Source organism: Calidris pugnax, unplaced genomic scaffold (assembly GCF_001431845.1).
Source record: "Calidris pugnax isolate Ruff unplaced genomic scaffold, ASM143184v1 scaffold75, whole genome shotgun sequence".
NCBI classification, from domain to species: domain Eukaryota; kingdom Metazoa; phylum Chordata; class Aves; order Charadriiformes; family Scolopacidae; genus Calidris; species Calidris pugnax.
In genome coordinates, this window is record NW_015090908.1 from 36716 (window position 1) to 49720 (window position 13005).

The window sequence follows — 13005 nt, forward strand, 5'->3', positions numbered from 1 at the left end:
AAAAAAAAAAAAAAAAAGGAAAAAACCCACCAAACAAAACACACGCACCAACACTAAACCGTATTCCCAAGCACCATGTCGATTCGTCCTTTGAACACCTCCAGGGATGGCGCCTCAGCCCCTTCCCTGGGCAGCCCATTCCAATGCCTGATAACCCTTTCCGTGAAGAAATTGTTCCTAATCTCCAATCTGAACCTCCCCTGGTGCAACTTGAGGCCATTTCCTCTTGTCCCATCGCCTGTGACTTGGGAGCAGAGACCGACCCCCCCTGGCTACACCCTCCTTTCAGGGAGTTGTAGAGAGCAATAAGGTCTCCCCTCAGCCTCCTCTTCCCCAGACTGAACACCCCCAGCTCCCTCAGCCTCTCCTCACAAGACTTGGTCTCCAGACTCCTCACCAGCTCTGTTGCCCTTCTCTGGACCCACTCCAGCACCTCAATGTCTTTTTTGTGGTGAGGGGCCCAAAACTGGATACAGTCCTCAAGGTGGGGCCCAGGACAGGGGGACCATCACTTCTCAAGTCCTACTCACCACTACTCTCCTCAGCCTTCTCCTTCCTGCTGGGGGCATAGTGCCAGGTTCTGGGGTGCGCAAAAAGTGCCCTCACAAAAAGCCTTGTCAAGTGGTTTTGGGTTATAAAGGTGCTCTCACACAGCTGTTACTTGGCCAGGTACCACAACACCCCCCTTTTGTCTGGGCGCCATCAGGGACCTCCTGCCTGCATGTACCTCTTGTCCATATCACAGCTGCGTGGGTGGCATTTCTCAGAGGTCTGCTGCCAGCTCCAGCAGCCACCACGGGCACTGAAGGCACTTTTATTTAAAGCCAAGAGCTGTAAGTTTCCCTTTCCACCACAGACCTCCTCACAGGCTGGTGCACAGACCTGGTGTACAGATGCTTCGTAGGGGCCAGCAGGCAGCTTAGCAGGGAAGGGGGATCTGGAGGGGAACAGGAGATAAGCAGCAAGAGCAGCAGCTCGTGGTGGTGCCATACAAGCGGGTGGTTGATGGACACATGCCCACATGTGCTGATGGTGTTTCACTGTTTAGCACTGGAGGTTCCTCCTGAGGACGCACCCATGGGTGGCTGTGGGCCGTGAGCCCAGGCTCAGCTCCACAGGCATTGCCCTTGGACCTGGTGGCCCCAGGGTGCACAATGAGCTCTGATGCCTGGCCTCAGGGCATGCTGTGATGTTGTAGCCTCTGGTTTTGCGGAGATATACCACTGTGTCTGTCTGGTTCTGCAGGGATATGCCACTGTGTCGGTTCCTGTGCATGTCCTCCTCCTTGCAGCACCTCCTGTCACGGGGACATCATTGCCCTGCCAGCAGGCAGGACCCAGCTCCTCTGTTCCATGTGTCTGCCCCAGGCACAGAGACCATGCTCACTTCCCCAGAGACAGGTTGGGACGACAGTGCCAAACCCAAGAGCTACCCCACCACCACCTCTGTGCACCCTTAAAGTTGCTAATGAAAATAATAAACCAACTCCAGCTGAGTCTGGTTGCCCAGCCCAAACCTTGTGGACCATGAGGGGCTGGGACACCATGTCTTGGTGCAGTGCCAGCCATGGAGACAGTGCACCCTTGTCCATGCATGGCCATGCCCCCACCACCCCTGTTCCCCCTGGCTCCCCTGCGCCCCACCAGGCACTGCTGCCTCAGGGAGCTGTTTGCTCACCAAATCTGAGAAAAAGCTCCCAGAAAAGGTGATGCTGGCAGCACCCTCTGAAAGCACTTGGCATGGCATCATCCTTGGCATGGCTCTCCTGGGGTGGCAGGCACCACTAAATACAGGGGCCTGCTTGGGTGAGAAGTGGTGTGGTGGGCTGGGTGACACCCATAAAAGATTTTGTGATGGGTACTGTAATCATGAGGCTACAAGAGAACAGACATGTGGCACATCCTTGTCACAGGCACGAGGGTCTGCCAGTCCTTATAAAAACAACATCAGGGCTGGTGGTGGTTTCACCCCTGGTATCAGGTGATGAGGTGAATCAGGCACCCCCACTGTGAACCCTGCCTTGGTGCCTCCAGCACGGGTGCAGTGTTGGGGGCAGGGAGAGTGTCACCCTCCCACAGGTGCTGCCATGGGACAGCAGTCCATGAGGTCTATGAAGAGGTGGCAGAGCTCCTGCCCTGTCCCAGTGACATGCCCCCATCTCTGCCAACATCCCCAGTGCCCTGTCCTTAGCAGCGCTCCCTTCCTGGGACAGTGAGCAAGTGGGTTTTAGCCCTTCAAAACCCCTCGAGCTCAAGAGAGCTCCCCTAATGGAGGTATGAACTCCATCAGGCACTTTGGTGGTCGGGAAGGGGCTAGAGCTCTGCCATGAGCTGGAGAAACCCCGTAGGAGGCACGCTGGGGAGGTGCACGAGGAGCCTGGGAGCCCCTTGGGGACCTGGCATCGTGTCACCGGCAGAAGTAAGTGGCCCAGGGATGTCAGGGACTGCTCTGCAGGAGGGAGACCTGAGCTGGGCTGCAAATGGGATTTTGTGGGACAGTAACATGCCTGGCTGGCAAACTCTCCCAACAGAGGCTGGGGCCCTGTAGCCGCATCCCAGAGCTGTGGGTACATGTACTTAAAGTGCACATCCACAGCACAGACTAATTGCCCCTTCCTTCCCCCCTGCAGACATGATTTTTTTTACCATCTCTGTCCCTTCAAGGAAACACTGTTTTCATAAAACACACTACAAATCCTGCTCTGGGAAAGAAGCATGTGAGCCAGAGATGCTTTACTTGATGCTGTTGTGTGTTGGAGGGGCAAGATGGGAATTTAATGCATACTTGTTTGTTGGAGATAATAGCAACACGGACTCCTGATGATAGTAAAACAGAAGACCTTTATTATAACAAATGCTTTGTTTATATAGAGTTACCATTATCCCAGAGATAAGCAGGCGAAGTGTTCTTATTTATCATTGGTTATATGGATTTCTCACACGTTCAGCCATGCGTTTCTAATTGGCTAAAAGTCTCTCACTTCACATCTGGACACATATTTACATTTTCCTCAAAGTTCCTCTTTGTCTTCTTGCAATACATTTTTGTTCCTCATAGCTTTTCGGTCAAAATCTTTCAAGGCTGATCCAAAGGCCGTCCTCGTTCAGCTGCTCAAACCCTACACTTGTTTAAATGTGGTGATAAAATTTCTTCCTGCTGCCTTTCAGACTGACCCAGCTTTCCTCCTACTTCAGAGGAGACACCAGACCAAGCTAAGCCAGTGGGAAGTTCAGGCAGAAAAGCCCAAATTCATGGCCGTAAATACTTGTGATCAAAGTTCAACCTTGACTCTAAGGCCTTGGAGTCAGAGACCACCTCCACGTCTGTGCACTGCCTGGCACAGCAGTCCCCGGGGGCTTCAGGGAACAAGGGGGGCCCAGGGATAAAAGAGCTACTCCCAAATGTGGCACCCATCAGTACCCCAGGACAAAAACATGCCTGTGAATTAATGGTTACTGTGTTCACACACTACAAGTTGAATTTACAATGTTCCTGCACTAGTGAATAGCTCTTCACTCACGTCCAGCATTACCTCGGGGATTATTTGGTGAGGATACAGTAATTTCACTTGGGAATTATAGAATTAATTTGGTATTAATTTCATAAACTAGGCTTAGGTCACACACAGGTTCAGGCCTGGCTGTGCTCAGCAACAGCAGAATTTTGTCTGAACAGCTGGAGTCTTCCCAAGGGAGTGTTGTGGCACACAGGTAACAGCTTTGACTTGTACCTAATACTGCTCGTCCTCGCTCGGGAGAGCTGTGCTGCTTCTCTTGAACAGTTCAAACAGACAAAGGGAACGCTAGAAGTTCACTGATAAGGATGCTGTATTTGGGGCTTAACAGCCTGTTGTTTATTTTTGATTTAAGAAAAAAAATTATCATAATGAATCTGCCTGAGACAAGCTTCCTGTAAGAATCTCCAATTCCTTGCGGATGCCAAAGTCTTCAGGTAATTTTTGTTATGTTTGCCTAAAGGCAGTATGTAAGATGAACCACTTGATTTTATTTTTCTGTCAAATGTGCCTGCCTTAGAAATTCCATTTTAGTTATGAAACTTTCGTTTTTAATAATTGCCAAACTCCTGTTACCTGGGCTTTATTTTTATACTAGTTTTTATATGTCTGAGGTTTAGACCACAGTTGACAGCACAAGACTCCATTCCTGTTGTTTGTGGGTGCTCTGCTTGCTGGAGACATTAGAAGCTGAAAGTGTCCCTCTGAGAGAGGGATGCCATCAGCTCATAAAAGCAAACACCACAATTTCCCCCCTTTTATTGCAGTCCAGCACACGAGACTCAGTTCACAAAGTCTTATCTGCCAACTGCTATTTGTTATGCTGTCAGAGTAAAAATTGCACAGGTACTTTAAAGCCATGTGATATCATCTAGTTTGTATTAAAAAGGATCTGATCAAAGGGATTTTACAAAACACCATCTAAATATGGCCACCTCTGCTTTGAGAGTCCTGAAATGGTCACTGTTTCAGCAGAAATATTTTAAGTAGAAACACAGGTGTTTTAGAAACATCTTTAAACCCACGTGGTTTCCTCTGTCCCTGTTAAGGTAACTTGGCTTGAAGCAGCAAAGGGTGTGAGCCTTCAGCACTCTGCTCCACCAGCAACCACACCATGGTCTGCTGCTGGGGCTGCTGTCTGTAGCCGGAGCTGGAGAGACACTCAAATTCAATGCTGCAGTGCCTTCTCTCAGCGCAGGTTTGATGAAGAACAGATATGTTCTTAATGAACTTAAGAATAGTCTCTTGTTGTTTCAGCTGAATTCAGCCAGGAACTGACCTAAGGTCAAGGCCATATTTCAGACAAGGTAAGAGTATTCCAATGTTTTCAGTTCCAGAGAATTAGTTGCAGTTGCAGCAGCACTACTCAGTGCTTTAAGGGGTCACAAAAACTGCCAAAATGATGGCACCCGGTGGGCCAGGAGCAATGTACAGAGCTGCTCCTCTGCAACTCTAGTGCATGGTTGTGCTGGGAGGACAGTGGGAGAACAAAGGGACTGGGGAAAATGGCAGTTAGCCAGAACCCAGGATTTACAATGTGAAGGTGAACGTAAAGCTACCTTTGCCAGTGGTTCCGAAGAGGGAGACATCACCTAAACCTTGCAAGTCTGTTCTGTGGGAGCAAAAAAGACCCACTACTCATCCCATGGAGCCTGTCCGGTCTCTCCTACTCCTCTGGCAGAGGCAAAAGCGACATTTGCATAGGGCTGGCAGAGATGGTGCAGGGCCCAATGGGTCCCTCCTGGGGCAGACACAACCCCTCAGGCCCCCTGGACCTACATGCAGGGCACGAAATGGAGCCCATTATTTCCCTCCAGCAACTTCAGCAAGCACCAGCCCACTTCCCAGATGTGTCCTGCTGTTTCTGCTTCTAGGCATCACCTGAGGCTTCCCACAAGGACCATAGCTCAATCTCTGGCTACCGTGTTTGTGGGTTCAAAAATGGACACAGGTACCATGGCACAGAGCCAGGGAACCTGCCTTCTGCACTGCTGCCTTGTGTTCTGGGATTGTGAGCACAGCCCTGTGGAGACAGAAGCAGCTTCTCCCTCCCACACAAATTCCTCTGCTTTCATTACTTTTTTCTCCCAGTTCAATGACCACCTGGCAGAGCCTGGTGCCACACACACCAGAAAGACAAAGAAATAGAGCGGCTGTTCTCCCTGAGCTTGCTAAGAAGAGCCCACATGATGTTTTACTGGGGAGAGGGAGACAGGCAGAGGGCTGAAGTGTTTTGCTCAGCCTTGGGCTCTGTAAAAGCCTCAGTTTCTTTAAACACATCAATCCAAAGCTCCAGCAAGAAAGCGGTAACCCAGAAAAAATAACCCCCAAGACTACAGTCCCCTGTTCAAAGATCAGGACCTTGATTTTTAAAATAATGAAAGCAGCTCTTTGGGCAGCCCTAAAAGCACAGCTAGCTCTCAGCCCCACACCTATGCCCAGCCCTCCTGGACTTCCACAGGTTGCATCAGGGATGACCCAGGCCAGGAGAGCAGTGGTTGCTAGGATATGAGCCTGAACAAGTATCAGGGAAGTCACCTGGAGCTGCTTATTAGCAGAGGCAGGAAAGGATCAAGGTTTCTGGTGTTCACACCTGATCCTGCTGCTCCTTCCCATCCCATCTCTTACGCTCCTCGCATTTCTACACAGGAGCTGATCAGCTGATCATGCTAATAAAATGACACTTGTGGGCTCTCAATCATGGATATTGCTAACCTGTCCTCTTGGTAACACTGGTGACCTGTTCTGAGTTGCACTGAGTCTGAAATTTAACAAAGGCCTAAGACATAAAGCCATTATTGATCCTGTGCTGCAATGAAAACGGAAACATAAAAGTGAGAATGGAAACAAGCAACAGCACACAGCTTCACCTTTGGCTCATCCCATCTCATTCCTGGGAAAGGGGGTGGCCAGGCAATGAAACACAGCAAAAACCTGCTTTCTTCAGCATGTTCTCTGTGTTTATCAACCACCTGCTTGTACCGTGACATCAGGAGCGGTCTGGGTGAAAGATGCTGCTCACTCCTTTTGCTACTTGTTACCTATTCCCCTCCAGATCCCCCTCCCCTGCTGGGCTGCCTGCTGGCCCCTACAAAGCATCACCCCCATCAGGTCTGCGCACCAGCCTGCGAGGAGGCCTGTGGTGGAAAGGGAAATTTACAGGTCTTGGCTTTACATAAAAGCACACTTAATGGCCGTGGTGGCTGCTGGAGCTGGCAGTGGACCTCTGAAAGATGCCACTGATGCAGCTGTGACAAGGACACCACGTACATGCAGGCAGGAGGTCCCTGACACCACCCAGACAAAAGGGTGGTGTTGCAGTTATTGGCCAGTTGAAAGCCTTGTGAGAGCACCTTTATAACCCAAAACTACTGAATGCAGCTTTTTGTGAGGCTACAATAAGGCACGCCCCAGAACCTGGCACTGTTCCCCCACTAGGCATCAGGGAGGAGCTGCTGCCAGCTCCATCCTTCAATCGCTTGCAGCTTGATAGAACTGCAACTCCCTGCAAAGGGTCCTGCTGCCCCCAGACTGATGGGGTGCCAGAGAAGACACAGCCAGACCCATCTCAGAGATACGCAGTGAAGGGACAAGAGATTGCAGGCACAAGCTGCCGTGATGGACATTCCCATCACATGCAAAGAAAAACCTCTGCCCCAGATGGTGCTGCAGCCCTGGGTCAGGGTCCACAGGGAAAGGGGGGGCTCCATTGTTCCCATGCCTTGTCTGTGGGGTGTCTTGGGGCAGGTGTTGGGGCCCTCAGCTCAGCTCAGACCGTGCCTGTCCAGCCGTGGCTCACTGCCTTTCCTGGGGACAGGCTGGCTCTCCTGCTGACTGCCCAGTTATTATTTTTTTTTCCTCACAACGGCAGCTTTCTCTGCAATGGCTCCCACATCTGCAGCCGTGGGCCTGCAGCAAGTCAATGCGTCCAGTGCCCAGCTCTGGATTCCTCCAGCTGCCATTGATGCTGTGGGTGCTGTGGTAGGGGCCAGGGCTCTCTGGCTCCGGGTACAAGAAGGCAATGAGTCCTTGGGGCACCCAGACGCATCGCATTGCTGTGCCACAGTCCTGCTGCCAGCAGCGAGGTGAGAAGGGCTGGGGGATACCGGGGCAGGTGCTGGGCTGCTGGAGCAGGAGGGCTGCTGCCCTGGGGGGCACCATCGCAGCTCCATCTCTGCCACTACAGCGGAGGCCTGCGGGGAGCTAAAACACTCAGCCTCGCAGATGGGAAGCAGGCACTGCTGCTGGCAGCTAGCTCAGCCTGGTGCAGGCAGGGTGTAAGCATGCAAAGAGCTGGTAGGAAGCATGCACAAAACGCTTCAGTAGTATTTCCTACCTGATAGGAAACAGCCTTGCAGTTTAGATACCAACCACTGCACGGGGGAGGGCATCAACTTGAGAGTCAGGCCATGGGATGAGATTTGGTGCCTTCAGCAGTGGGCCTTGTGTTGGTAAAACAGGAGCCAGGTTACAGGACAGGAGACATTTATCCGTGGTGTATAAATTCACTAAATGCCAGACAATAAGGCTTTTTTTTTTTTTTTTCCCAGCCAGCATCAGTGCATTCAACAGCCTTTGGGAAGGTGGTTTTGCATCTCTGCCTTTTTGATCAGTCTCTTTGGTTTGTCCATTTCTGAAATCCACGGGGAACACTGCAACCCCAATTATTAACATTCCCAAGAGGGTCTCCAAATCAAGCATGGGAGGAGGGAGGTTAGAGGAAATTTGCTTATTTTGTCCTGCTGGCATTCATCAAAACTGGTTCCTGCCTGGGTTCCCCTGACTGCTCAGCTGGAGACAGGCCTGCAGTCCAGAAAGGCAGAGGTGACAGTGGGGACAGCAAAACCTTTCTGAAGGCTCATTGCAGAAATGAAACCAGTGCCTGCCCCTCTCTCAAGCACGGAGAACAAAGCAATGGGTTAAGAAGCAGGAGCCAAAGAAGAGATGAAGTGACAACATGCCACCCGCTAGCCAGGTCAGCACATATGGAAAATGCAGGAGCAGCTAGCTGGAAGCCACCAGGGCTTTGCAGCTTTTCCTTGTTTTCTATGCTCTGCACACCTAGAGAGTCAAGGTGCCAAACCCACATGAGTCACAGGGGATGTGCCAGCTCTCAATATGTGCCAGTCCTTTACTGGCACTCCTGATGCTGTGGCTCTCCTTGCCTGAGAGCTCTTGGTGGAAGGGCCAAGGTCTCTAGGGATCTTCCTCCTTGAAGCGAGAGCTGCTAGCAGTGCTTTATCAGCAGCATGTATGGAGTGTGGGCTCCAGTGCTGCTGACACATGGAGGGTGCTCTGGGGTGGCCGTGCTTGCAAAGCAAAAGGCATCACTGGAGCTTGCCTAGGCTAATGCACCCATCGCTCCCTCTGACCTCGTGTCTGAGGGAAGCTGTGACCATGTCTGAGCTGGAAAAGGCCATGATTGTAATCACTGATGCCTTCCACCAGTACTCAGGAAAGGAGGGAAACAAGCACAAGCTGAAGAAATCAGAACTAAAGGAGCTGAGTTGACCCATTTCCTTGGTGTTAAGTATTGCCCTCTAGACAGAATGCCTGGCCGGGCTCAGGGAGCCATGCTGAGGATCTGGTGGGCTCTGCTAACTCCACCTCCCACGGGAAGCAAGCACAGGGGAAGGATGGGTTCTTTTTATGCAGCAGTGTGTTAAACACTGCTCCAGCTCTACAGGAGCAGCAGGTGGCAGGACAAGGGCAACAGCCTGCGCTGGGGGATGGTGTTCGCATTGGATACTAGGGAACTATCCCCCCCTGGGAAGGGGGGACAGCCTTCTCAGTGGCTTCCGCTTCAGGAGGGCTGCTGCTGTGCAGATGCTCCTGCAGCCATAGGTTGGTGCCCCAACAAAGACAGGAATCAGCAACAAGCTATTTGAGATGCATCTGAACAGCCATTCAGCCATGGAAGCACCCAAGAAACAGGGACATGTTACTGTCTGGGCCTCGTTCTGATCCTCTTTTGCTTTGGCTGCTTGTTTCTTCAGGAGATCAAAGACCTGTGGACAAAGTCATGGAGGCTCTGGACAGCGATGAGGATGCAGAGTGTGACTTCCAGGAGTTTGTAGCGTTTGTTGTGATGGTCACCGCTGCTTGCCATGAGCTCCTTGAGCATGAGTGAGATGGTAGGAAGCAGGTGAACACCTCCTGCTCATGCTGGAGAGATGCAGAGCAGCATCACTCCTCCAGGAAAAAGACTGGCTGTAACAGCTCCTTGGAGCTAGTCTTAAGCAGCTCACGAAGTTCTGTGAACAAAAAACACCCGCACATTTTAGAAAAGTCTATTGGCAGTGCCCACCTGGTTGGTGTGGTATGCAAATTCCTTGTCTTAAGCTCCTTCCCTGCTGCTGTATGCAAGGGACATGCACGGGGCTAGAGGCAGGCGGATGCTGCTACCCAACCTTTCTTGCAAAGGGAAAAGGGAAATTCAAGGGCTGAAGCAGGAGGTGATGCAGAGGGGCTGGTTACAAATGCCTGGTCCTGACTCCCTGGCTGCCATTTATTCCCATGTTTGGAATCACAGCCAGCTCTGAAGGAGGCTCAAAATGCTTAAGCTAAGCTTCAGCAGCAACAGGGTAGGTGATTCAAAGTGCCAGTCCTGACACAACTGATTTTCAGCCTCTGGCAGAGATAGTTCATTTTTCAGGGAGAGAAGGTGACAGGCTAATGACATTATTGAATAATTTTTAGTTACGCTCCCATCCCAGTCAACAGAATCAGCCTGCTGGATACTTGAGGTGTGTGTGCTCTGACAACACTCACTGGCACTGGTTAGATTGATCTGATATTGCACTGAGCCCAGGAGAGCTTAAAAAAAATCCAAATTTTTGTCATTAGTGCAGGCTGGTGTATGACAACCCGGGATACGGCTGGTTTAGTAACATGGAGCTCTGGGGTCTACGCTGTGGGACTCTCAGGCCCCTTGGAGGCTCCCTGGGGATGAAATGGCAGCATTACAGTAGCGTGTAATTTTAATTTCATTTTAATCTCTAAATCTTGAAGTGCAAAAAGACATTTATTTAATGTAGCTTTGTTAGCTGTAAATTAGTTCTTAGATGTAATCCAGATCTATCATCTACTAACATGATTTCTGCATGATACACTGCAATACTTTAAATGTGCAAGCTTTCATAAAATTCCTTTTTTTGGCCTTAAAATAGAGCTGTGACTACACAATAGAAACCAAAACCAGAAGCCTACCCAAAAAGATCCTTCAAGTGCATAACACCTGTTTTCACACAATGGCAGGAAGAGAGCATTAAAAAATCAGGGATGTGGTATAGAAAATTAGGAATGTACACTTTAAATGAACTTGCTGCTTCCTTTTTTCTGCTACAATAAATTCCTGGGTAACAGTAAGTGATAAATAAAGGTGTAAAGTAGCATCATAGTGCCGTTACTAGAATGACAGCTGACATAAAAAGTCACTATGAAGTACTGGTTCACAAAGAATACTGCTGCAACAAAGGCAGTTTTATTAATGTTTACAAAATTATTTAACACTCACTGGAATCCAATCTCATTCCCGAAATATATCCAAAACATTCCGATTCAACAGCAACCCTTCTGTGACATCTTTCCTCATTCCCTCTGCATGGTGACTGGCCAGCAAACCAGCTACAGCAATTTTTTAGTTCAGGAGAGGTGATTAGAATTCCCTCCAAAAGATCAGGTGAAAAAAAAAAACCACCCCAACATTCTTGTAGCTTATGATAAGCTGGGATTTCAAATGTCAATTTAAGATGAATTACAGATTTTTGACACCTGTCTTCATTAGTTTTGAGAAAGATGAGCTAAATTGCTTTGGCAAATAAAACCTACCATACTGTAAACGCACTTCATACGCAGCATTATCTGTAAGACAAATACAATGCCTTGTTGTAGTTAACAGTGAGAAAATGAGAAAAGACTCAAAGATGCTATCATATTACTACGTACAGTGCTTTTAAAAACAAATTGCGTTTTGCAGGATAAATTCATGCTTGTTTCCTAAGCTCACTGTTGCTACAAAACTGTTTTCTGTAGCTGCACCATCTCTCTTTTCTCTTCCAACAAAAACTTCCCCTTCATTTAAGGGACTACAATTCCATATACAAAGAAGCATCCCTTTTTCAATTTGGGTAAAAGCAGGTGCTTTGGTCAGGAATCCCTGGAAGTCTGCGTTAGAAAATGCTGCTGACATGAAACAAAACCACCGGGGCCCACGAATGGAGTGGAATCCCCCTGTAACCACAGAGCATTCCGCACTGCATACAGTCTGCAAGGAGCCTCAGCAGACTTCTACCTACCTATCTGCTGCGCCCAAAGAAGTGTTTGCATTGAACCTTGCATTGGAGAAAGAATTCCAATTTGGAAACGCGCTCTGGAGTAAGGCTGGTAGAGCATGTAATTTTCTTTTGATAAAAATTAAACCAGATACTCTACCTCTCGTGAGCCATGCTGCAGAAGGCCAGGAACAGTTCTTGTTTTAGTGACTTTTACAGCTTTCCTGCCTGCTGCTGTTTTGGGTCAGCCTGGTGAGGTTGCTCGAGGCTGTCATGTCGGTGCTGCTGTTTCTGTTCCTGCTTTTTCTTTTGAGTTAGTGTTTTTGCCCTAGTGGTCACAGACCTGGGTTGAGCATCAGGTCTCTCTTCATCTTGCTGGTGCTTTTTACAATGTTTTTCAAAGGTTGAAATTTTGGCATATGTCCGGTTGCAAACCAAACAGTGGTATGGCCGCTCCCCACTGTGTGTTCTCATGTGCAGCTGGAGGTAAGAGGACCTGGAAAAGGCTCGGCTGCAGACCGAGCAGCACTGAGGCTCGCGTACCTCGTGGGTCTTCAGATGCTGCTTAAGGGATGACGCCTGCTTGAAGGCCTTCCCACAGGTGGAGCACTTGAAGTTCCTCTCGCCTGACTCGAGAACCTGGTGTGACACGAGGTGGGCGGAGGAGCGGAAGTTCTTCCCGCACTTTTCGCACTTGTAGGGCCGCTCCCCGGTGTGCAGGCGGACGTGGAGGACCAGCCCAGCCTTCTGCGTGAAGGCCTTTTCGCACTGCAGGCACTTGAAAGGCCTCTCACCTGTGTGCACGCGGCGGTGGGTGGCGAGGTGCGAGGAACGCCCGAAGAGCTTGCCGCATTCCTCACACTTGAAGGGCCTCTCCCCAGTGTGGATGGCCTTGTGGCGCACCAGGTGGGAGGACTGGAGGAAGAGCTTCCCGCAGACGGAGCACTGGTACTTGCGCTCGCCTGTGTGGGAGCGGAGGTGGAGGGCGAGGTGCGACGAGGAGATGAAGGCCTTGCCACAGAGCAAGCAAGCATGGGGCCGCTCTCCGGTGTGGGTGCGCTTGTGGAGGACCAGCCCCGAGGAGAGGGCAAAGGCCTTGGCGCAGACCGGGCAGCGGTAGGGCTTCTCCCCGGTGTGGACCCGGCGGTGCTTGGCCAGGGCGCCCGCCTGCGCGAAGGCCTTCCCGCACTGCTCGCACCTGTGGAGCCGCTCCGCCCC

At 50.4% G+C, this 13005-nt stretch overlaps 2 protein-coding genes across 2 annotated transcripts; one reads left to right on the plus strand and one right to left on the minus strand.

The window, feature by feature from the left end:
• Window positions 1–7982: 7982 nt before the first annotated feature.
• Window positions 7983–13005, minus strand: LOC106892192 (zinc finger protein 239-like; the record flags this gene model as incomplete). The annotated part of the gene is made up of 2 exons (XM_014949204.1): window positions 7983–9768; window positions 11948–13005. A coding segment is annotated over one exon (1005 nt), but the record flags the coding sequence as incomplete, so codon positions are not given.
• S100B (S100 calcium binding protein B) lies at window positions 8764–9764 on the plus strand. Its single transcript, XM_014949203.1, is given in 4 exon segments — window positions 8764–8895; window positions 8897–9014; window positions 9017–9037; window positions 9511–9764. Coding segments are annotated over 4 exon segments (405 nt in total). The 3' UTR covers window positions 9645–9764.